The sequence below is a fragment of the Dendropsophus ebraccatus genome, chromosome 6 (genome assembly GCF_027789765.1).
Source record: "Dendropsophus ebraccatus isolate aDenEbr1 chromosome 6, aDenEbr1.pat, whole genome shotgun sequence".
Taxonomy (NCBI): domain Eukaryota; kingdom Metazoa; phylum Chordata; class Amphibia; order Anura; family Hylidae; genus Dendropsophus; species Dendropsophus ebraccatus.
The window spans coordinates 106212646-106239111 of NC_091459.1; the positions used below are offsets into that span (position 1 = coordinate 106212646).

General features: G+C 41.8%; 1 protein-coding gene across 2 annotated transcripts; it reads right to left on the minus strand.

Annotated features, from left to right (window-relative positions):
• Positions 1-478: 478 nt before the first annotated feature.
• LOC138794975 (adiponectin-like) lies at positions 479-20879 on the minus strand. Of its 2 annotated transcripts, XM_069973911.1 has the most exons (4): positions 20808-20879; positions 6522-6678; positions 6158-6377; positions 479-1024 (listed from the first exon to the last, which is right to left on the minus strand). In XM_069973911.1, exons 3-4 carry the CDS (start codon positions 6366-6368, stop codon positions 510-512), a joined length of 726 nt encoding a protein of 241 aa, XP_069830012.1. In that variant the 5' UTR covers positions 6369-6377; positions 6522-6678; positions 20808-20879; the 3' UTR covers positions 479-509. The 2 variants fall into 2 exon arrangements, with proteins under 2 accessions (XP_069830012.1, XP_069830013.1); XM_069973912.1 differs by lacking the exon at positions 20808-20879 and having other exon boundaries at positions 6522-6679.
• Between the last annotated feature and the right edge of the window lie 5587 nt (positions 20880-26466).

A 26466-nucleotide genomic window follows, 5' to 3' on the forward strand; every position in this document is an offset into this window, starting at 1 on the left:
ACCCACACACACACATATATATATATATATATATATATATATATATATATATATATATATATATACTGTATATATATGTCTTTTTTACTTTATGAAAGCTTTTCGTGTAGAAGCTGGCAAGAAATTCTCAGGTAGACTAACCACGCAGAGGATACACCACAGAGAAATATTATTGTGTGATTGTAAACTATTCATTGGTTTTGGAGATATAGACTTTCCAATAAATGCAATAGAAGAGCCTAAACAAAGAGGAAGAGATACTTTACAATAAAAAAAAAATCATTCCTTTTTTTTTTTTTTTTTTTTTTTGCAACTTTTTAAGATCAACCTTCATATTGGAATGTGAACGCTCATTGGTTCCCACTGGAATTTATCCAGTGGGAACTGATGAATCTGTTGGCACTATACAAATAAATATTATTATTATCTGTATATTTTTTTTATTATAGGGCACATTTTGCATATACTATAACCCAGACAGTAGGACACCTTTTATTGCATATGAGAAGTTACATGTTATCGTGGCCGGGATATAAGAGGATTCCAGAGAACGATGAATCATTGAGATTATCTCCATAGATGCCCCCATAGTCATCCCCGTATATCTGCAGCCATACTTCATCCCCAGAATCTAAGGCCAGAAGGATGGAGCCAGATGCCTGATCCACATTATTTGTCTGAAACTGGTCAAAGGTGAACATGATGGGTTTGTTATTCTTGTATAATCCAATCTTGACGTCCTTCAAGTAGACGGTGAGATGGTAGGTGAATAAATAAAGGCCCTTGATATGGCAGGTGAACTTCCCCGTGGTGTCATCATAATGGCGCTGGTCATTGTAAAAGACTTTTGTGAAGCGTATGGGCACATTTGGGGTGGAAACCTTGGTTGTCAGGCCCATACTAAAGGCTGAACGATGTAGAAAAGGACTCTCCCCTGTTGGGCCCTGGGGACCTGGAAAGCCTCGTGGACCCACAGATCCTGAAGGTCCTTGTTCACCAACTTCTCCCTTCTGCCCTTTGGTACCTGCAAACATTAATATCATTCATATAATGCTATACATCAGAAATATATTCATATATATTGATTTCTTTGAATTCCTGCAGCAATATATACATTCCATTTGATACTCTTATTATGAGCTGTAGCGGGAGAAATAAAAATGGTGTCAGAAAATTAGACAGATTAGAAAATTACTTCTATTTAAAAATCTCAAGTCTTCCAGTACTTAACAGCTGCTGCATGTCCTGCAGGAAGTAGTGTATTCTTTCCAGTCTGACATGGTGCTCTCTGCTTCCTGCTTTGTCCATGACAGAGCAGGATAGGTTTTCCATAGAGATTTGCTACTGCGCTGGACAGATCCTGACATGGACAGAGGGGGCAGCAGAGTGCTCTGTGGCAGACTGGAGAGAATATACCACTTCCTGTAGGACATACAGCAGCTGATAAGTACTGGAAGACCTTTCGATTTTTAAATAGAAGTTGCAAATCTGTATAACTTTCTGACACTGGTTGATTTATAAACAGTTCAATCAGGGGGAGCAGAGAGAAGCATGCAGCTGAGTGCTTCTCTTTGTGCTTTCCATCTGTGGAAATAAGATGTCCCATAGACTTGCATTATGAAATCATCAAAGTCACTTGGTACAGAGACAGGACAGAACATGCTTAGCGTGCATTTCTCCTAGCTCTATCAGACCTGAGCACTGAGCATCTGATGGCAGAGGGATGCTCAGTGTCCCTCCAGTGCCCTGTGTCCCTCAGTGTCCCCCTGCCATCATCCTCTCCAGCAGCCACAGCCCGCACAGCTCTGGGAGTCGGGTCGTGACATCACCATTTTATCCAGGAAGTGACATCACCATGTTATCCAGGAAGTGAAGCCTTGATGCAGTAGTAAGTGCAGGGAAAAAAAACATTTATAAGCATTTCCCGTAATAAGTGTATCTTGGGGATTTGTATAACTTTTGTATACAATACTTTAATAAAAATTTTCACCGGACTTCTCCTTTAACTAATCAAAACTTTTGGTGGCAAATCTAAGCATTCCGACAGTTATGAGACAAAAATTATTAAATTATTTCTGGCATTTTGGCAGGCATTTTGTAGGATTTTTCATCAGTTTTCTGAAATGAAATGACAACCTTTTATTTATTCCACCAGTGAGTTGTCACAGTTTTCTGATGTCACTAACTGTCTCATTTACTTCTGTTTTTTGCAGGTAATCCTAGAAAGCCCCTCTATAGAGAGTGGAAACGGATCATCATTTACACGACTACCTGTTCTGCTTTCTGATAATATCATATTTGTGTGTTTAGAGATCAATGTTCAGCTGAAAAATGAAGTTGGAACGGCTGACTTCTTCACTAAAACTGTGCATATAGTGAGGAACATCTTGTACTTCTCAGTGTGGAATTATCGAGAATTATATTCATTATGACACAATCCACCAGTTTGCAGAAATACAAAACAAAAGCTAATATCCTTTCAGCTTCATGTTCCCAGCAGTAATACATGTAATGTTCTGCAGCTTCATGGACCAAAGCTTTCCCTTTGGCCAAAGATTCCACATTTTGATTTGTAAGAGCGTGTGTTTTTATATCATTGTTAAGATGTCCGGTCTCATGCATAATATATAGGTGTCCCTTGGTATTGTTTCCACATTTGTGATCCAATCCATCAAGACCACTTGTTAGAGAAAATTCTTTGTTCTTGGATATATCAGTCTTAAGGTCCTATTACACAAAATGATTATTGTCTGTACTTGGCCAATTACCGGCCATTTCGTCCGATAATCATTTGGTGTAATAGCTCATTTTGAAAGGCATCAATTATCCCACATGCACAATGACAGCTGATCATTGTCTTTCAGCATGTTCTAAAATCCCGATCACAATAGCGATGGTCTGTTGTCTGCTACACCGTGCAATAAGAGTGGTGGCAGCAGACCCATAGTTGCCAACAGTCCCGGTTTTTCCGGGACTGTCCCGACTCTGGGGAGGCCACACCCCACCAGGTCCACACCCACAATAAGCCACCCCCCCTTTTATCGCAAATTTTCAAATGTTGGCAACTATGCAGACCGCTGCTTTCTTCTATGGGACACCTGGACGATCTAAAGATTGTCTGGGCAGCCTCTCCTGCAGCTCGCCACACCCCACTTTCCCCCGTCGCTTCTTCCTGCTCGATGCCCTGCTGTGCATGTAATAGCCCAGACAACAAGTGGGGAACAAGGAGAAAGCAAGCGCTGACCTGACTGGTTGGTGCTCGCTTCCTCCTCAATATTGGACTGTGTATTAGGGCCGTTAGGCTACATTCTCACGCTCACTATGATACTGGGAGCTCTGAAACAGTTTGAAAGTCTGCACTACTGTACTGACACAGCGTTTTTGCCGCATATGTTGGTACCGTTGTGCCCCATTCCCTTTCACATAAGCCCCTTCCTTTATTTCAAGTGAGGTGAAATCTGCATAAAAAATTATATATTATTAACAAAATTAACCCAAACTTAATGGCCCTGTCCTAAACTTAAATGGGACTGTAACAACTTGATAATGTGTCAAAATTAGAGATGAGTAAACTTCAGAAGTTCAGTTTGACAGGTTTGCCGAAATTTGCTGGAAAATTCGAATTAATCTGAACCGAACATTAAACAAGCTGCACTAAAACAGCTAAACGATTGCAGCTATAATTGTGGGACTATAGGGTCAAAAACATTTTTATTCCACTACAAAAACATACTTTTTAAAGTTCACTCGATTTTATTGAAGCTGCTCTTTTTGCGTTGCGTTTTGTGATTTTGCTGCAAAAATGTATGAAACCCATGACAGAAAAGTGTGGTGAGCACCAACAGGAAGCTCTGTCCCTGTGTTTGCACCCGTAGGGAGCTGTGTCTCTGCCCCTGTGTTTCCTCCCTTGTATGAAAGTAAAAGTAGATTTGAGGAAAATATGGAGAACAGTGTGCAGCGTGGTGCAGGTGCTCCAGGGCAAGCTGCTTACCTGGGTAAAGTTAACCCTGCGAAGCACCTGTCGGGTTACATCAGGTGGCCTGTTCTAATACTGTATCAGGCAGCAAAATAAGAGTCATTGACAAAGACACTTATTCTGCTGCCAGACACGATTTTCGGACAGGCCACCTGATGTCACCTGACAAGGCTTTCACAGGGTTAAGCAGGGTTAAGGAGAGCAATGGACAGTGTGTACTAACACACAAAGTGACAGGACAGGAGCGATTTCAAAGATACACAGCTTAAACTCCTACCCTCACAATATACTTTATCTGCCCCTGGTACCTAATCAACTTTCTGTAACCCTCTCTAACCCTGCCTCTACCAATCTCCCTCTAGCTAGTGTGAATATATGGTTCCGTTCACTGTACAGGACCTTACTTGCTCATATATATTTATAGTGACGTCAGAGGCAGTGGCCTGCAGCTGTTTGGCCGGCTGCGAGGGATTATGGATAACCCCTTGCACCCGGTCTTTTGATGTAGAGTTTGCGGCTACCATCTTGGAACTTGTTTGTATGAACTCGGGAAAACTGAACTTTTTGCTAAATTCATAACTAATCTCAGTTCAGGAAATCTGGTTCACTCAGTCAAGATGATAAAATCTATTTAGCGGTTTCTTAGTTGACAATGACAACATTCCATATGGATCCCATTATAGCTGTTACATACGTTGTAACTCAGCTTTTTAAACTTGGATTATATTCTTTGCTGTTATTATTAGTGATGACTGAACATGTTCGTAAATGTTCGTATGTTCGTACGAACATGATGCTAATTGTTCATATTTGCTGATCATTAACAATTTTCTCGATGATCGGAATGGTTAAAGTGATCATTTTTTAACATATTCGAATATGCAAACATTTATCTCGCAATGTACCCAACCTGATAATTGTACGCTTTGCACCTGATACTCTGTACGCACAGGCGTAACTTTAGACCGAAATGAATGCAACTGCGTAATTTACGCTTTACACCTGCCACTCTGTACGCATGTGTGTAGACCAAAACGTACGCAACAGCGTAATTTAAGCTTTGCACCTAGTAATCTGTATGCATGTGCATACATCAAAACATACACAACCGCGTAATTTACGCTTTGCACCTGATAATCTGTACACATTCGCCTAGACCGAAACATATACTTCTACTGTACGTTTGTTATTTGTTCGTGAACGTTTGATGAACACGAACCGACCAAGATAATTTTTCATGCTCGGGATCTGAACCGAACCTAGGGATGTTTGCTCATCACTATTTATTATTGTACTCACAGGACATATCATCAAGTCCTAAAATTCCTTAAGAAATAGACTCTAGTGCCAAGTGATAGGGCTGAAAGCAGCTTCGGATGGGGTTGTCTCCTGTTAACACACTGGTATCCATTATTGTGGCACTGCAAATGATCCTCTGATCCTGCTAATATATACTCATAAATATATCACTGTAGGCGACTCGCCTGCATCCACCTGGCAAATGGTAGACATAAGTCATGCAAATAGTACCAAATCATTTTTTAGGTATTTAATGATTTATATATGTAAATAATGTACTCATTAATAATTCATGATTTATTTAAGGTACAAACTATTCTGGCCATGAAGATAATTATCCCCTGCAGCCGTTCTAACCTTGGGTTGCATACATTAGCTTCTCCTGGTGTATAGGTGTATGGGCCTATTCAGGTTAACACATTCAAGAATAAATACTTTTTGATGATTCTATAGAAAATACACGGATGGGATTTTTATGACTTGTGGGTTTCTGTGTCCATCACTTATTTGCTCAAACATTTGTGACTTTTTGGGGGGAGATTTATCAAACATTGTGTAAAGTAGAATCTTTGAAAAGAATCTTTGAAAAATAAAAGGTGGAATCTGATTGGTTGCTAGGGGCAACTAAGACAGTTCTACTTTACGCCAGTTTGATAAATATCCCCCAAAATGTTAAATTCGATTTTGACTCCAATATACACCACTATTACCAATATACACAGTCCCCATTCTCATAGTAAAATATGTGATTTTCTGGGAGTATGTGTGTTGTTTTTTTGTTTTTTTTTAACTTTTTTTTTTGTAAAATCATTAATAAATACACCCCCCCCCCCTCCCCAATAAACCCAGGACAGAATTCTCCTCCAATAGCCAATCACTCACCTTGTTCTCCACTGTCACCTTTCTGTCCATCACTCCCATCTTTACCGTCTCTTCCAGGAAGTCCATTGTGTCCAGGATATCCCGGTGCTCCACCCATCCAGTTAGCACAAGGACTCCGTTGGGGTTGCGTTGGGTCTTCTTCAGCCCAAATACATAGTGGCACCAGTATAAGCAGAGCGTACACAGGATGTAGCACCCACATTGTCCTCATCGAAGGTCTCTGGAAATACAACAATTATAAAAGATAACAATAAAACAATAAAGTGCTAATACATAATCAAGCAAATCTAACAACAATGGAATAAAATCCTCTTTATGTTGCAGTTATATATCTATACAAGCTAATGCTAAGCTAAAGTCTTACCCGGAGGAAAGTTAGAGTGGTCTGTGTCCTGTGCAGCTGCCTTATAGTAATGATCCAATCTTACATAACATATGCTACTGTCAATTAAAACTCATTCCAGGATCGCTGCAGATGGAGATTTGTAAAGGTCAGGCTTTGGATCAGGAATTCCTTGTGCCTATTGGGAGTAATAGTAATGATACTACTGAGGAAAATCTAGAAGGTGTGAAAAAGAAAAGATTTATGGGACTTTATATTTTATACATTGATAGCTGGTGTCAAGCTTCTTACCATCACGCTCATCAGTAGAGGTCTGAATAAAAATTAAAAAAACAAAACCCTTGTATAAAATTACACACTGTATGTTAAATCATTTATTATATACATGACTACCTATTATTTTGTATATTACCCTCTATATACTATTTCACTTAGAAAAATAGAAAAATATAATCAACAACAACAAACCATATCTCCAGTGCGGAAAAATAACACTGTAGCGTCAATTCACAAAAATTCTGCTAAATAGGGTGTACACCAATTATAACTTTACTTCTATATAATTTTCTCTAAAAACACAAAACCCCACAAAAACCAAACCAGGTTAAATAGATCTGTTCCCATACCTAATAATATTAATAATATAAATAATAATAATAATAATAATAATAATACATTTAATAAAAGTACATTTTTAGGCCATGTTCACATGGCGTAAGACACCAGCCGTTCTGTGACCCGGACGATTCACAGAGCGGCCAGTACTGCACTACCAGCTGGATGATCTTCATTTCTGATGAATTGGGATGTGGGCGCATCAGTGTGCGCCCACATCCCAATTGCCGCTGCACACAATGTGTGAACTGACAGGTTCTCTGAGACTGCTATTCAATGAATAGCAGCCGCAGAAAACTGACATGTCAGTTTTCTGCAAGGCCGCTAGCAATCCCGGGCAGAGTGTATACTGTGTGTATACACTCCAGCCGGGATTCCATTCATTGCAATACAACAACCCTACCAGTGCGGGCATAGAGTTGTGATATTGTTATGAAGGTTACAGAGGTACCTTGGTTTAAGATTAACTTGGATTAAGAACATTTTGCAAGAAGAGCTCACAGTTTTTCAAAATTTTAACTTGGTTTAAGAGCATTGCTTTGGTTTAAGATCTCCCTGTACTGAGTGGGAGGGGGAGTGGGGGAGGGGCATGGCCTGCATAGTGGGGTCTACAACACTGTACTCTTACCAGGAAGTCCCTCTCACCCTCCAAATCATAGCAGATCCACTTAAGGCATGGAATTGCATCAGGGGACAGGAATGTGGAGGTAATATCATAGCTGTAACCCCTCTCTCCCTGGACATAGAGTGATGATATACTCTACCCACATACAGGGCCGCTTTAACCAGAGGGCACATGGTGCACGTGCACCAGGCCCACTGGTTAAAGGGGCCCCCCGAGCAGGCCGGCCGTTGCTATGTGCGACCAGTGCGGTCGCACAGGGCTGCGGCCACCAGCCTGTCAGGGGGGAGCGCCATGGATGGGTAATCTACTTACCCCTCCATGGCGCCCCCTGCAGGGCCCCCCCGTCCGCCGCTGCCCCCGTCCGCTGCTGCTGCGGCGCTTCAGCGCTGCAGCAGCAGCGACACTGACAGAGAGAGAACCATTGGCTCCCTCCCTGTCAGTCACTCACTCTTGTGGCCGCACTTCCTGCGGTCACAAGAGGCCGCACTCTCCCTCTAGCGGCCGACGTCACTGAAGCGTCGGCGCGAGGGTAAGGGGAGTGCAGCCTCTTGTGACTGCAGGAAGTGCGGCCACAAGAGGGAAGAGAAGAGGAACGCGTGGACCTAGGTGAGTAAAAGTGTTTGTTTTTTTCAATGTTATATAGCAGGGGGAGCTATATACTATGGGGGGGCACAGGGGGCTATATACTATGGGGGAGAACAGGGGGCTATATACTATGGGGGAGAACGGGGGCTATATACTATTGGGGAGCACAGGGGGGCTATATACTATGGGGGAGAACGGGGGCTATATACTATTGGGGAGCACAGGGGGGCTATATACTATGGGGGAGAACGGGGGCTATATACTATTGGGGAGCACAGGGGGCTATATACTATTGGGAAGCACAGGGGGCTATATACTATTGGGGAGCACAGGGGGCTATATACTATTGGGAAGCACAGGGGGCTATATACTATGGGGGGAGCACAGGGGGCTATATACTATTGGGGAGCACAGGGGGGCTATATACTATGGGGGAGAACGGGGGCTATATACTATTGGGGAGCACAGGGGGCTATATACTATGGGGGAGAACGGGGGCTATATACTATTGGGGAGCACAGGGGGGCTATATACTATGGGGGAGAACGGGGGCTATATACTATTGGGGAGCACAGGGGGCTATATACTATGGGGGAGAACGGGGGCTATATACTATTGGGGAGCACAGGGGGCTATATACTATGGGGGAGCACATGGGGCTATATACTATTGGGAAGCACAGGGGGCTATATACTACTGGGGAGCACAGGGGGCTATATACTATTGGGAAGCACAGGGGGCTATATACTATTGGGGAGCACAGGGGGCTATATACTATTGGGGAGCACAGGGGAGCTATATACTATTGGGAAGCACAGGGGGCTATATACTATTGGGGAGCACAGGGGAGTTATATACTATGGGGGAGCACAGGGGAGCTATATACTTTGGGGGAGCACAGGGGGCTATATACTATGGGGGAGCACAGGGGGCTATATACTATGGGGGAGCACAGGGGGCTATATACTATGGGGGAGCACAGGGGAGCTATATACTATGGGGGAGCACAGGGGGCTATACACTATGGGGGAGAACGGGGGCTATATACTATGGGGGAGCACAGGGGGCTATATACTATGGGGGAGAACAGGGGAGCTATATACTATGGGGAGCACAGGGGGCTATACACTATGGGGGAGCACAGGGGAGCTATATACTATTGGGGAGCACAGGGGAGCTATATACTATTGGGAAGCACAGGGGGCTATATACTATTGGGGAGCACAGGGGAGCTATATACTATGGGGGAGCACAGGGGAGCTATATACTATGGGGAGCACAGGGGGCTATATACTACTGGGGAGCACAGGGGGCTATATACTATGGGGGAGCACAGGGGGCTATATACTATGGGGGAGCACAGGGGGTTATATACTATTGGGGAGCACAGGTTAGCTATATACTATTGGGGAGCACAGGGGCTATATACTATTGGGGAGCACAGGGGAGCTATATACTATTGGGGAGCACAGGGGTCTATATACTATGGGGGAGAGCACAGGGGGCTATATATTATGGAGAGCACAGGGGGGCTATATACTATTGAGGGGGAGCACAGGGGGGCTATATACTATTGGGGGAGAGCACAGGGGGGCTATATACTATTGTGGGAGAGCACAGGGGGGCTATATACTATTGGGGGAGAGCACAGGGGGCTATATACTATTGTGGGAGAGCACAGGGGGGCTATATACTATTGTGGGAGAGCACAGGGGGGCTATATACTATTGTGGGAGAGCATAGGGGGGCTATATACTATTGGGGGAGAGCACAGGGGGGCTATATACTATTGTGGGTGAGCACAGGGGGCTATATACTACTGGGGAGAGTGCACAGGGGGGCTATATACTAATGGGGGAGCGCACAGGAGGGCTGTATATAACTGGAGGAGCACATGAGGGTCTATATACTACAGGGACACCTTAAAACTATGGAGGCACAGAGGGGTGTAACTATGTAGGAGTACAGAGGGGTGTAACTACTGTATAGGGGTACAAGGGACCTAACTACTGTATGTGTTGGAGCCTAAAATATTTGTCTGGCAGATTCTGGAGAGAAGATTCACAGCCAGGAGAAGACTTCAAGGTGGCCCACGCTGGATGGAGAGAAAAAGAAAAGGTGAGGGACTCTGATCGGAGAAGACGCCCCCGGTGAGTCACTGGATGTAACTTCACTCTGTTATAGGCTTGTACTGATAGGGGTCATGGTGTGGCGGTATTATGTAATGGTATCAATGGTGATATCTTTCTGTTTTGTTTAGTGCAGTTTTTATGTAATATGTAATCACTGAATGGTGGAAATAGTGTTATAAGGTAACTACTGTATGTATTGGGGCTCTTGATACAGTGTGGGGGCAAATTCAGTACATTATACAATGTGCAGAAAGGTAAGGGGGGGGGGCCCACTCTTGAGGGCTGTGCACTGGGCCCACCAATGTATTAAAACGGCCCTGCCCACATATGCCCTGCTCATTTCTTCATGCTCCCTGCAGTCTCTTGTCGGCCCTTGTGTTTCCCGTCCTCTCCATTCCTGCTATAATGTGCCTGCACTTACATTCAGCTATACACACTGCTGCTATAATGTGCCTGCACTTACACTCAGCTATACACACTGCTGCCATAATGTGCCTGCACCTACACTCAGCTATACACACTGCTGCTATAATGTGCCTGCACTTACACTCAGCTATACACACTGCTGCCATAATGTGCCTGCACTTACACTCAGCTATACACACTGCTGCCATAATGTGCCTGCACTAACATACATTTTTGTTACTATTTATCCATTTACTGGACCCAACATGCACCAGTAATTCTTCACATTTATACTGTTCATTTTATATGACTCCCTGTGTAAATACTGTTAGGTGTATTGGTTGATTGGCTACACCGACATGTATAGAAATCATACATCTGCGCCTCGATTAAGGGTGGCCACCAGTGATGGTGATTTGGCCATACATTAATCTCTGGTTTTAGAGTAATGTCAATAAAGGTAACATTTTAGTTTTGTTGTCTTTCAGTGATAATTTTCTGGTTGACAAGGCAAGCAATATATTCTGTGACTATAGTATGACATTACTATGACGTCTGATACTGAAAGAAAATTCTGGGAGATCTTGATTTGGGCCAACACCATCATGGTTTCCTCAAGAGAAGACCTGTGGACAGAAATATGCCATATATCATATAGCATCCCAAAGAAAATAACAATTTCTACATTTAAGTTTTCCCATGTTTTTTGTGTGATAAAATCCACAAGGTACAGACTAAGGGTACTATTACACGGAACGATAATCGGCCGAATCGGCCCTATCCGGACGATTATTATTCCGTGTAATAAAGACAACGATCAGCTGATGATCGTTGTCGTCGGCTGATTGTTGATATATGTTCTGATCTATAATAGTTGGGCGCCGACCATGCATCGCTACGTGTAATAGCGGTGCGCGGCCGATGCTGACAAAGAGGAATACATACCTATCCACGTTGCAGGGCTCCTCTTCCTCAGTGCTTCTCCCCGGGTCCCACGCGCTGCAGTTTCAGAGTGGCCTGTCTTAAATGGCAGGCCGCTCAGCCAATCACAGGCCGGACCATCGCAGCCAGTGATTGGTTGAGCAGCCTGTCAGCTGAGAAAGGCCGCTCTGAAACTGGAGTGCGCGGACCTGGGGAGAAGCACTGAGAAAGAGGAGCCCTGCAACCTGGACAGGTAATGTATACAGTTTAAACAAGGGCTGCAAGGACATTGGTATCGATGTCCATGCAGCCCTTGTTAAATGATTATCGGGCCGTGTAATAGGCCCAGTAAATGAGCCCAAATCTAGCAGATCGGCGCTCGTTTACAGGTATTATTCGGCCCCCATTGGCCTGTCTTATAACACCCTAAGGGTCCATTTACACAGAAAGATTATCTGACAGATTATCTGCTAAAGATTTGAAGCCAAAGCCAGAAATGGATTTGAAAAGAGGAAAAATCTCAGGGTTTCCTTTATGACCTGATCTCTGTTTATAGTCTGTTTCTTGCTTTGGCTTCAAATCTTTGGCAGATAATCTGTCAGATAATCTTTCTGTGTAAATGGATCCTAAGGGCCCTATTACACCAAAAGATTATCTGACAGATTTTTGTAAACCAAAGCAAGGGATGAATTTGAAAATAAGAGAAATCTCAATCTTTCCATTGTTACCTGTTCTCTGTTTATAGTCCACTCCTGGCTTTGGTTAAAAAAAATCTGTCAGGTAACCTGTTGATGACTGTGGATGGTTTATACAGGAAGCTAGCATCCTGCAATTTAAAAATATGAGTCACCTGGTTTGCAACCATAGAAAGATAGAAGATTGTCATCAAAAAAGCCCCACCTGGTCCATCTAGTCCGCCTTTGTATTATTATTATTATTATTATTATTATTGGTATTATTTATTATATTTTATATATTATACATTTATTATATTATTATATTTGATGTTATTACAGTTTCCGACATTTGATCATTACACAGATTGTCTACGCTTTATAGTGATTTAGTTTCTTTAACATTTTACTTTACTCTTGTGCAAAACATCTATTGCATATAATTATCACTCGATGCTCTTATAACTTTTACATATTCATGAGCATTACCATAGCTTAATTGAATTTATGTTAAATCTGAATCATATCTGTGTCAAAGCCTCTAGCAGCATTTGGGTGTCAATTTATATAAGCTATAATAGTTGCTGTGAATTACGCTGCCCATTTTAAGGCACAGTGTCGAGAATTCCTTAACATAAACAGAACGCCTTGATATATGTGATTACAAATCATAGCTGTCACTTTATGGGCCAAGAGTCATGGTTATTGTTAATAAAGGATGGATTGCTTTGCACAAATATACACAGAGTTATTTCCTCTAACGTAAAATACTTTATAAGGTGTATGCTTTAATGCACCTCCACAGGTGTCACATAAGATGTTTGGGAATTCAATAGTCTTCTATAAATATATCCAGCGTAAACATACAAAGATTGTGAATTGATGGGTAATATAAGAGAATCTAAATATAGTGAAGGAATATGACTTTTATGAACGAGTAGAAGTATCACTTTTGCCTGCCTGAGCACAGTTAAAATGTCTGGTAAGGTCATACCAATTTTATTGCTTGGTAATTAGAGATGAGCGAACCGGGCTCAGGTTTGAGTCGATCCGAACCCGAACTTTCGTCATTTGATTAGGGGGGGCTGCTGAACTTGGATAAAGCTCTAAGGTTGTCTGGAAAACATGGATACAGCCAATGACTATATACATGTTTTCCACATAGCCTTAAGGCTTTATCCAACTTCAGCAGCCACCGCTAATCAAATGCCGAAAGTTCGGGTTCAGATGGACTCGAGCATGCTCCAGGTTCGCTCATCTCTATTGGTAATATATGTCAGTATATAAATAATACTAGTATTGCATGACACTGCATACATTCTGCATCCACAAATGTAGAGCTTTGTACATGACTGGAGTCCCACTGGATCTTCTTAAAAGGAGTAGTACCTACTGTCAAATGTGACAGGAGTCTTTGTTCCTTGGACTAAATAGTAAGCCATCAGTGCACTTATGCTTTGTCAGTTTACTGTCTATAGATTCTCTCCAGTGAATCTATCCAGCCAGTCAGAAAGCTGGTGAATGGCAATACGTTGTGCATTACTGGCCTACCTTCTGCAAACTTATTGGGTTAGGTGCTCTGCACCTGGCTCAGCAAATCTCTCAGGCAAGTTAGGAAAAACAGTAAGCTAGTAATGCCTTATGCATCTCTGGCTTACTGTTTGACAACTTTTAGAGCGTCTTTTACAGAAAGTTTATTAGGCTTCTCAGAAGTACAGCATTGTGGCTGGTGGTGGCGGCAGAGATCACTGCAATGTTGTTAATTTAACCCCATAAATGCTACAATTAATAGCAAGAGCAGCATTTAAAGGGTTAAAGAGCATGCACCCATTTTATTAAAAAGTACAGATCATGGTGCAAAAAAAATCCTCACACAGTTCCATTGATGGAAATATACAAATTCTATAGAAGTCAGAACAGGGCAATATTTATTTTTAAAAAACTACAATATTTTTTAACAATAGTTAAATAAAACAAAAACTGTCAGGATAATTGGTGTACAGATTGGTCAGGGAAGGGACAGGAAGGACACAGACACTGAAACCTAAACTTGTCTTCGCCCATTATCTCTGCCTACTTGCCTAGAACAGTCCTAAGCGACTGTGGGCAACCATGGAGACCTCATCTGCGACAAAGATGACCAGGGAAGTCAGGTACAAAAAGCCGGAGTCAGATAAAGCTAAGGGAAAACACAGGAGATAACACAGGAAATGCTTTGCACTCTAGGTAGCATGGATATCAGGGCAGTGATAAACTTTATAGGATGTCAGAGAACGCGATTGGACCACACACATGCATGGAAACAGAAACAGCAAGAGTAATTGGAACACCTAGTTGTCAGTCACCTAAGCAAAACAGAGTTAACCATGAAGTGACCAGAGGAACTCAGCAAGAGAGAGTGGTGTGTCAGATAAATCAATTAGCAGAGCAAAAGGACAGAGCTGTGTTCATCCTGAAGCAAATAAAACACAGAATAAGCACCGATTCACACAACAGAATCCGTTGAGTCCCATAGACTCCATTCTTTGTTCAGACAGATTCCGCTGTCCATCCAAAATATTGACATGTCTATTCTGTTCTGGTCGAATGGAAGAATCTGCCTGAATAGAATGGAGCCTATGGGATGGCCAAATGTTCAAGCGGGAGCACGCGGGGAGTGGGCTCATGGAATCTGCTGGTTATCTGCGTGGATTCCATAGTGTTCTTCCATAGAAGAAGTCTGGTGGGTGGGGGTAAAAAAATCATTACAGGCAGGGGGTGGGGAGGAAATAAAAAGGGCACTATGCTTACCACTCCCAGTGCCCGTGCTGCACTGCATAACAGGGCTCCCGGACCTCGTCGGCTTTCAGCTTTACCTGGTTCTGGGTACTTCACGACCTGAGTTCAATGTCACAGCCTGCTCAGCCAATCTATGACTGCAGCGGTGACCTACCCCAGTCACTGACTGGCTGAACGGGGCATCCGTCAGCTGGGTTGGGACGTAGCTGGAGAAAAGCTCAGAAGACTGCAGGATCCAGACCAGAAGTGGCATGGGGCTCTGTACTATAACTTGTTTTCTATTGCCCCCCACCCCCTGCCCGTAATACATTTTTTTAAACGCCCCCCCCCCGCAGCTTGGGATAGTTAAATGCAGCTGGTCCCCCCCCCCCCCCCCCCCCCAGGCGATTGCGGAGGGGGAATCCTTTCTTTACTGGCCTGGGACTCAGGGCCAGAATGTTGCTGATCCCATCTCGGTATTCTATTGATCTAGACCAATAGAGCACTGATCTGATCACTTAGTACTGTATAATGTATACTACACTGATCCCTATGAGAGATCAGTGTAGTTATATAGTCCCAGGGGGACTTCTAATTAATAGTAATGATCGAATAGTGAAATATTCGAATATTCCATATCTGTTCGAATATCTCCCCGATATTCGACTATTTGATCAAATATTCGATCCCATTAAAGTCTATGGGAACGAGTATTCGTTTATTGAAAAACATCTATTCGACCACTTGAAGTCCACAATGACACCTCAGGAAATGATGCCAATACCACTGCAATGCAACTGGGACAGCAGGGGAAGCGCATGTTAGGGGTGTTAGATGCATGTTAGGGGAAGCATCTAACACAAGTCAAAGTTATACAGGTGAATTACCTGGTTATTAAAGGGTGTATAAATATTTTATAGGTAAAGCTGGATGGCTGTATTATGTAGCACGTAGCACTTGGTAAACAGAGTGCCTTATGGTAGCGTAGCAGCCTGCTTGTACCACCCTGTGTATTTATGTATGACGTAGCAGCACATAGCACTGGATGAACACACGTACTACTCTTTTTTTTTTTTTTTTTTAGATCTAGCAGTCTAGCATGTATCAGCAGCACAAAGCACTTGGTGAGCAGAGTGCTTGCACTATCCTTTGTATTTATGTATGACGTAGCAGCACGTAGCACTGGATGAACACACGTATATATATTATTGGGTCATGTGACTATGCCATCCAATCATTGTCATTCTCGTTTCTTGCGATGCTACTTACACGAAGGGGCTGTGGCAGCCTCCCTGCATAATGATTGGCTTCAAAAAACAGGGAAGAAGGTGGATTTGAACACTCATCGAATATTTATCGAATATTCGGCGAACTATTCGATAATTTTCGACACGATCGAATACTTTACTATTCGATCGAATATCTATTTGATCGAACAGTATTCGCTCATCACTACTAATTAATGTATAAGTTTTAAAAAAAATGTAATCAATAAAAAAATCCCCTCCTCTATTAAAAGTCTGAATCACCCCCCTTTTCCTATTTTATAAAAATAAATCAATAAAAAAAAAACATATTTGGTATCGCTGCGTGCATAATCGCCCAAGCTTTTAAATCATCACATACCTGATCTTGCACGGTAAACGGCGTAAGTGCAAAAAAAAAAAAATGCAAAAGTGCAAAATTGCGCATTTTTGGTCTCATCAGATCCGGAAAAATTTGATAAAAAGTGATCAAAAAGTCGCATATACGCTAGTAAGGTACCAATAGAATGCACAGATCATGGTGCAAAAAATGACACCTCGCACAGCCCCGTAGACCAAAGACCAAAGCGTTATAATAATGGTTGTAGAGCAATTTCAAGGAACATTTAGGGGGAGATTTATCAAACATGGTGTAAAGTGTAACTGGCTCAGTTGCCCCTAGCAACCAATCAGATTCCAATTTTCATTTCACACAGACTCTTTGGAAAATTAAAGGTGGTATCTATTTGGTTGCTAGGAGCAACTAAGACAATTCTACTTTACACCATGTTTGATAAATCTCCCCTTTAGTTTTTTTTTTTTTTAAAGGTTTTAATTTTTTAAAAGCTGTTAAATAAAATAAAAGTTAAGCTTAGTTGGCTGCCTATCATTTTAATCGTACCGACTTGACAAACATAGACAATAATTCAGTTTTACCATAGGGCGACCGGCGTAAACACAACTCCCCCCCCCCTCATAAATTTCACAGCACATATAAATTTTTTCTGGTTTTGCAGCATATTTTATGCAAAAATTAAGTCTGTCATTGCAAAGTACAGTTAGTGACCAAAACAATAAAGTCTCATGTACGTCTGTGGGCTAATAAGCGCTATAGCCTTTTAAACACGAGGAAAAAACTCAAACGCAAAAACGAAAATTAGCCCGGGAGGGAAGGGGTTAATAATAAATGTCATTATATAGATTACATTGCATTGCATTGTTAGCTACTTACTAGCTCTTACGTCATCTCAAATGATATAGTTACAGAAGTTGAGAAAGAATACACATCTACAAGTTCAACCTTTCTTCATACATAATTTATCACTACAGTAATTATAACCTTTAATGCCATTCGGTATTTTTTCACTCCTTGCAAAATTCATTGCATTTTTGTATATTAACTCTGTCTATAAAAATAGAAGCAATGGAGCATAAAAGCCTTCGGCAGTATTAGGGTGGCACGCATATTGGTATAGGATCTTATTCACCGTCTCTGGGTGTAACGCTAGAGTCCACCTAACCAGCCGCTCCACAGCCTGTGCAATCAGCCGACATAATAAGGAATGGACACAAACAACAGTATCTTTTTTGTAAATGCTTCCAAACTTCATTTTTGTAATTAGCATATATATATATATATATATATATATATATATATATGTATATATATATATATACATCCAATCTTCATACATAAAGTATAAATATTACCCACTGAAACAATAGTGGCATTGATATTTTCCAAACGTTCTTATTCTGCCATCTGTAGTTCAGACGCTGTTCACAGTAGGGGAAATGTTACGTCCCAGCAAATCCACAAGGGTGAGGTTTCAAGAGCATTTACTGCATACTGCATTTACTGCATACTGCATGTGTGTCCCATCACCATTAGAAACATTGTAGGTAATCTGACATTCTACATTTTTACAAAACGGAGCAATATTCTCACTCATTAACCTCAATACTTTTATTCATTACAGGAACATTTTGAAATTACAACATTCAAACCCTTAGGGCTTAATGACTCCATTGGTTGAATCCAGATCACGTCACGCTGCAGTAACCTCCTTTGTACTTGCTTACACTAGTTTCACCATATTTTTGTCTTTTCCAGTTCATATCTGTCTCCTTCTGTAACTTTTGAGCATAGATGCCTATTGTAAGGCTGGTATTACACGGAGCGATTATCGTTCGAAAAATCGTTAAATCGTTTGGATTTGAACGATAATCGTTTCATGTAATAGCAGGCAACGATTAAACGACCAACGAGAAATCATTGATCGCTTAATAGGATCCGGACCTATTTTTATCGTTTGATCGTTCGCACATTGTTCGATGGAATAAGAATTCGCAGCTGAAATGTGCGCAATACCGACGACTAAACGACCGCAAGAACGATCATAAATAACGATCATCGTTCCATGTAATTGGGCGAACGATTTTGGGTCGTTTGCCTTAGCGGTCATTTAAGATCGTTTATCGTTAATCGTTAGTCGTCGAAAAATTGCTTGGTGTAATAGTACCCTAAGTTACAGATGAGAACTGGAAAGGACAAAAATATCCTATAAATAGTTGCTCATGGGCAACTATTTATAGGCTATCAATTGTTTAATCCTAAATGATCCCCTTTAATATCTGTAAACGTGGAGAACTAACTGCAACAGAAATAAAGCCTGCCAAACTGACCTGAGATCTGCTGGGCTCTAGGGTTCCTATGACTTTAAATTGACCGGATTAGATTTAAATTAACCTGTAATATTTTTCCTTCAAGGGGCAAATATATAGACCAATTCAGGGCACTTGGTTTACCCTGAGTTTTTAAGGAATTCTTAATTTACAAAGACCATCAGTGAAGCATTGAGGCTTAAACACGGAGCAAATGTCTTGGACTGGAAAGATCAGAAGACCAAGATCGATGTTATTTTATAAGATTTAATAAATCATGTAGCTATTTAACACGTTTTGGGTTAACATTGGTCAATGTCGTTGTAAAGCACAAGAGCTGAGAAATCAGAGCTATAATGTTAGGCACTTTCCTATTCTATGTACAATGGCGGGAGCATCTGCAAGTAAAGCACTTACTGCCTCTTGTGTCATCCCCAGCCCTTCTAGTCTGTAGCAGGTCCCTCATTTCATTTTAATTTAATTTAGTTTTTTTTCAAATTTATTTAAATTATTTAATGCTGTAATGTAAAAAAAAAAAAAAATTAAAATTGCAAAAAAAAAAAACATCTCTAAACTCACAGATTTCCAATGCTCTATATTGTATCAGATTTTTGTTTTGCTCCCTCTTAAATATGTTGTTTGAATGAGCCATAAAAATTTATATTATATACCATAAGTAAGCATGACAATTGTCTTTGTGACAATAGAGTCTTATTAAAGAAACAACAGGCTAGAATAAATCAGGAATGACAAGAATCTGTAATGATACCAAATTATAACATGATAGTCCTGGAGAACATAATGATTAGATACAAAGTCATAAATAGGCTGTAATAATAATGATAATTAAGCATGCTTGCATACATTGCAGCTGAAATTCTGAAACTTCCCCTGCTTTGTGATCAGTGGATACATGATTTTGCCAAACTGCTGTATTATTAGCAAATTGTGCGTGTAAAGCATGTGGGTGGGTCTTCACTACTGGACCCAGGGGCGGATTAACTTTACCATAGGCGCTGGGCTGTTCACCAAGCCTGGGCCCCCCCACCCCACTGTAACTATGGAAGCACTAGCCTGGTGTTCATAGTAAAGGACAGATAATGTCATGATGTCCTGATTTGTGCAAAATTGCCATAAAAAAACTGTGATTTTTTGCAAATCATGGCAGAAGTGTAGCCAGGAGACAGTACACCATTGAAAGTATAAGTCTTTTTGGGTGGTCATGGGCCCCCCAGGAGCTCAGGGCCCCGGGCTGCCACCCAAAACGTCCCTATTATAATCCATTACTGACTGGACCCTATGCTAAAAGTGTATTTAGGGATTTCCTGACTTTTTCCATTGATGGTTTATTCTCAGGATAGGCCGTCAATATCTGATCAGTTGGAGTCAGACACTCAGCACCACCCAATCAGCTGTTTGCCAGAGCTGTGGTGCTCACAATGCTCACACACTAGAGACTATGTGGGGTAATTGCAGCTCAGTTCCTGTTCACTACAATGTATAATGGGGGTGCTGATCAGACATTGATAGATAGGCGATCAATAAAAAATAAAAAAAAGTTCAGGAAAACACCTATAAATGCCTACATGAACACTTGTTGTACATGAAAAATATACACTCAGTTATTCTAATTTATATGTTGGACAGTGGGAAAACAATGTAATATATCCGGGGGGCATACTCACTGCTGATCAAATGTTATGGCACCGTTTTGTAGACAATGGGGGAGATTTATCAAACATGGTGTAAAGTGAAACTTGCTCAATTGCCCCTAGCAACCAATCAGATTCCACCTTACATTTTCCAAAGAGTCTGTGTGAAATGAAAAGTGGAATCGGATTGGTTGCTAGGGGCAACTGAGCCAGTTTCCCTTTACACCATATTTGATAAATCTCCCCCGTGTGGTTTTATTTGGAAAGGGGGAGAGGAGAATTAAAAAATATTTTTAACAGAAATAAATAAAAATGAGTTTTATTTAAATTTCAACCCCCATTTTAGCAAAAAATATAAAAAAAGATGATTGCCTATACACAAAAATATACAGTAATAGTAAAGGTTACATCGACAGGAGAAGCTACCATTTACTATTGTGGTTGGAAAACATTCCAAAAGGGCAATTCACTAGTTTTAAGCGAAATTGTACAGTGGATAAGGAATATGAAAAAGAGGCCATAAAACTGCAGAATAAACTCTAAGCAAAGGGATAGATATAATAAAGAACACCTGAACAGGGACATCCTGTTACAAGAAAAAGAAAAAAACACAAATATATTTAACAAGGAAGGATAATAATACAGTGGAAATTCCAGTTGTAACAGCATTTAATTCATAAAGTTAAATAATAAAAAGAATTGTTCAAAAACATTGGAAAAATTTTAAAAGATGATAAAATCATATGTGAAAAAATCCCCCCAAAACCCACCTTCATTCTTAGAAAGGCCAGAAATATTAGAAATTTAGTGACTCCAACTATAAAAAATAAAAATAATAAAGCTATGAGGAATTTTTCCGTGTAAAAAGTGTAAAGTTTGACAGAAGGGATTAACATCATGCCCTATCTTAGAAGTTGTGAATAATGAACATAAACACACTATAAAATCCCACATCACTTGTAGGAAAAAGGGTGTGATTTATTCTAATAAATGTCTATGTTAGAAAATCTATATTGGACATACTGGACGTCAGTTATGCAAGCAATTACAGAAATATGTATGTAACATGGAAACTTTCCTGGACACCCATTATTACAACACTAAATGGAAAAACCTAGTGGAAGTTTTAAAAACTCACAATTTGGAGCCTTGACATGAGTTGACCATCTTTTAGGGGGTTGGTAACTATATTGAACAACTCTCTAGAACGGAGACAAAATTGGTAATCCAGTTCAACACATGGAATTATTAGCATTTTTAAACTAGGATTTATATCCAACATTAAATAGGACATAACCAATAATAGAACTAAAGGACTACAAATGTAATGAAACCGCAGCTCTGTTAAAACAACAGACATTGTATAATTTGAAAAAAATACTATGGGGTGTAAACATAATAAAATTGCAGTACTGCCAATTATATAATGACAAACACAAATATATTACAAGTTGAAAATGTTTGCAGCTCTGTGAACAAAAAACGCCAGAGGGAAGACAATTAATGCGATGCAACTGTAACTTAACCGCAGCAGTACAAAGTAAACAGAACTTGTACAAAAAGAACTGTAAGGAAACAAATTAGCAGGATGCAATTGTAACGTACCTGTAGCTATGTAACAAAAAGAAAGGTATCTGTGTGAACAGTGTTCAATGTCCCATATATTTCTCTCTCACCGATACATTTAGGTCCAAAGTGCTCCCAGTTATTCAGGCTGCCACATGCCTGTTAATATGCATGTATACGATAGTACTGGTGCACAATAATCAATTGCAAAGAATCTTGTAACTTCTCATATATCCAAAAGAAGAAGAAAGTGTTTGACTCACGTTTAGTCGTTTATTTCTTTGTTTTATTCTTTGGAATATTCATTTTTCTTTTTTCTTTTTCACAATGGTAGCGTGGGCTCTCTCAGGTGTGCATTTGCCGGAGTGGGCGTGCCTTACAGCCGTGACGCGACGTTTCGGGGTTGCCCCCTTACTCACATTGTAGGGGTAGAGGAATTGGATAGGGAGCCAAGAAATAAGATGGGGAGCTGTGTATGGGACCAGGAAAGAGATGGGGAGTCATGTATGGGACCAAGAATGAGATGGGGAGCCATATATGAGACCAGGAAATAGACAGGGATTGATTCATTTGGTCACAGCAGATGTGGACTAGAAATGAGATGGTAGATATGTTGTGGACCAGGACTGAGACAGATAGCCATGCTGGGGTTTATGAATGAGATGGGGAGTCCGGCTGGTCACCAGGAATAAGATAACCTTCTTGAGGACTATATAAAAGTTGGAGACTAAGGAGCAATGCTGGGAACAAGGAATGGGAAGGCTACCTTGCAGTGAACCAGTAATTTGATAAACCTTAGGTATACAGCTCTGATTACAACACATGGTGAATACTTTATACTGTTTTTGGTCACAGGGTGAAATCTATCTACACCTGTATCCTTCCATAAGGTGCAAAGTAGGTGCAACAAAGCAACTCAGAACTTGCCATAGTTATGTTGGGTGTAATAGCTGTAATGCGGCTGCTGAGAGGTTGTATGACCAGTGAAGTTCTGTTTATCTATTTTCAGTGGTGAAAAACCTTCCCTCCAGCTACAAAGCAGCACAGCAAACTCCTGCTATCTACAGCTTCCATCATCGTAGCTAAACTGAGTTGTTCCCCCAAGCAGCTCATGGTCTCTATCTCTACTTGGCGCTGTGACAGATCTTAGAGACAGGAAACACTTTGTTTACTGCATAATCTTTGGCAAGGAATTACAAGCTCACTAAAAAAAAAATCATAAAACATGATCAACGCTTTATGATTTGTTAATACGTTGCCAGACTCAGTGGCCAGTGTTGTAATGGTATTTCAGAATCAATAACATTGGAAATAAATACAAAACAAAGTGTAATGTCCTATGATACGCTGTGTGGCCATGTTAGATCATTTTTGCATCCCAGTTTTCCAGGCGTTCCTCCCGCTGTATCCGCCCACTGCACGGATCGGGCAGACAGCGGGAATCCGATGCCGAGCGTTCGGGTTCAGCCGAACCCGAACCTCGGCGGGTTCGGACCATCCCTACACCTGATCCCCATTGGTAAATACTAAATCTAGAATGTTCTCCTCTCTGGTAGGTGACCCTCCAATAATTGTGGGCAAATGTTTTATGATGTCCAGCTTTAAAAAAATTACATGCAATGGCATGTTAATCTGGTGTTTGAGGATGAGGAAGAGGAGGAAATGGTCGAAACCATGCACTTTATATGCTTTGTTGGGGTGATAGGCGTGCATGGGAATTGTATGGCAGAGCTTGAGAAGACACATGGCACTTCATGTTTTGCTGCTTTCCACCAGTTGAGATGCAGTCTGGGTCAATCCAATTGCTGTTCAATTTGATAAGTGTCAGCCTGTCAGTTCACAAGCGGGTGCGCTTATCTGGGATAACCCCCCCGGCTACGATGACCACCCTCTCAGAGAGAACACTGGCAGCAAGGCAGGCCAGCACCTCCAAGATATAGAGGGGCAGTTCTAGCCACGTCTCCAGCTTGGACATCCAATAATTGTCGGGCACAGAGGGATCAAGGAGGACAGGGTTACGATCGGCCAGGTACTCCCTCAACATCCGCTGCTACTTCTCTCTCCTGCTGACAATAGTCCCTGCACTGGTCGAAGTTTCCCAAGGGGGTGCCATGAAAGTGTCCCACAACTTGGAGAGTGTTTCCTTGATGGTTGTGGAACTGCTGGATGTTCCCATACTCTGGCCAGCCAAACATGAAGTCAGCCATATGTGCCAGACTCTGAAGAGGCTTTACTTCGCTGCCCCCACCAGAAGGATGACTCTCCATCTCATCCTACTCCGAATCCTCTTGGCCCCCATCTGCGCTGAACAAATGGAATTGACCCATTTTGAGTGTTACCCTCTGCAGTATAGACAACAGCCTCCTCTTCCTCCTCAACAGCCTTCTCCTTGTCCTCCTCCTTCTGAAATTGCCGCTGAGAAACCGACATGAGTGAGCTCGGGATTTCAAGCTCCATTATGCCTTCTCCTCTCCTCTGTACGCAACGCGTTCTCCCTTAGGCCATGTTCAAATGCCGTAAAAGACCGGACGTTCTCTGAAAAGATTAGATGATCTTTCGAACTGCAGAGTTCTGATGCGGGCGTATCCGTGTGCGCCCGGATCAGAACTCCCCACTGCACGCTATGAAGCTTGCAGCCGCAGCCGCTCGCTTCATAGTGTGCACTGACATGGTTTCCTATGGCCGCTATTCACTGAATAGCGGATGCAGAAAACTGACATGTCAGTTGTTTGCGGCGCCGCTAGGGGTCCCGGTAGGAGCGTATACTATGTGTATATGCTTCAGCTGGGATCCCATAGACACCCGTCCAACGTATTTTCGCGTATTAACTACGGCTGTTGTTGCAATCGGCAACAACGGCCGTAGAAATACGAAAAAATAAGTTGTGTGAATATAGCCTCGTAGTGATCAGAAATTCTTTGAGTACGCAGAGAAGTGGTATTGTTAAGCTGACAATAGCGTCATTGCAGCTCACCCTCTTTGTTGACTCCTCAAAGATGCCTAACGCCTCACATATGTCAGACAAGCATGGCCACTCATGGTTATAGAACTGTGGATGTTGAGTGGGAAGCACACAGGGTTTTGAAGCTGATACTCCATTAATGCTCATGAAGGTTGGTGTCTGCTGGCTCTCTCCCACTCAGTTCAGTGCTTGGCTTTCAAGTGACTCCGCATGCCTGAAGGGGTACGTTGCTCTTTTCAGAGCCCTTACTTAACTTGGAATGGCACAGTGTGCAAACCGCGCTATATCTGTCATCTGCACACACATTAAAACATCTCCACACCAACGAAGAATGAGCCATCAATGGGGGAGCTTTGCCCAAGGAGCTGCTGCGGGGAAGAACTGCGGCCCCTTCTGGCTCCGGCCTGCCTTCTCTGTATGGACTGTCCTCTCCCTCCTTCAATGCCACTGCCTCTCCATCTGCACTCTTTTCCTCGTTAGACATTACACCTGGCCAGGTCGGGTCACTCACTTTGTCATCTACCGCCTGGGATGCTAGTTGAGCAGAATCCTGGCTGACCCTTGGCAGCAGGCATTATTTTCCCACACGCTTGCCCGCAGGTTGTATCTGCACCATCATTTCCACATCCACATCCTTATCCTCGTAGCCTTTTGCATTTCAAAAGGTATAACTTTACACAAAGTTACAGAATATATTTCAGTGCGTTGTATTGTAATGCATACTTTGGCAAGGAACTAGTTTGCCAATAAGACAGACACGTTTGTATTGTATTTAAATGTGTGTAAGCAGGAAGTGGCAACAGCACTTACACTGGTTGTGCTGTGACTTTTTGAATGTAACAGTAAATAGTGAAACACAGGCGTATTCAGGAGAATTATCATCTTTTACATATGGCAGTGGCCTGGACGTGACACAGGGTGTTTTTGTTTTTTAATGTAGCAAAGAGCACAAAAACCTGTCCTGTGACAATTAGAATGTAACAGCAAATATGTGTATCAAAACAGGTGTATTCAGTAGAAATAAGCGGACTTTTCGGATTTCTGGTTAGTGAGAACCAGAACGATCGGCGTCGGATTCCCGCTGCCTACTCGCTCCGTGCAGCGGGTGGATACCTCCTAAGGAACGCCTGGAAAACTGGGATACAGCCATTGGCAAAAATCCGA

What these genes read in the sequence shown, in the direction of transcription:
- LOC138794975 (XM_069973911.1), bottom strand. Translation starts at nt 6,368, where the DNA reads ATGAGGACAATGTGGGTGCTACATCCTGTGTACGCTCTGCTTATACTG. An exon ending in AGGTGACAGTGGAGAACAAG is followed by an intron (nt 1,025 to 6,157) that starts GTGAGTGATTGG and finishes TAATGTTTGCAG; the next exon opens with GTACCAAAGGGCAGAAGGGA.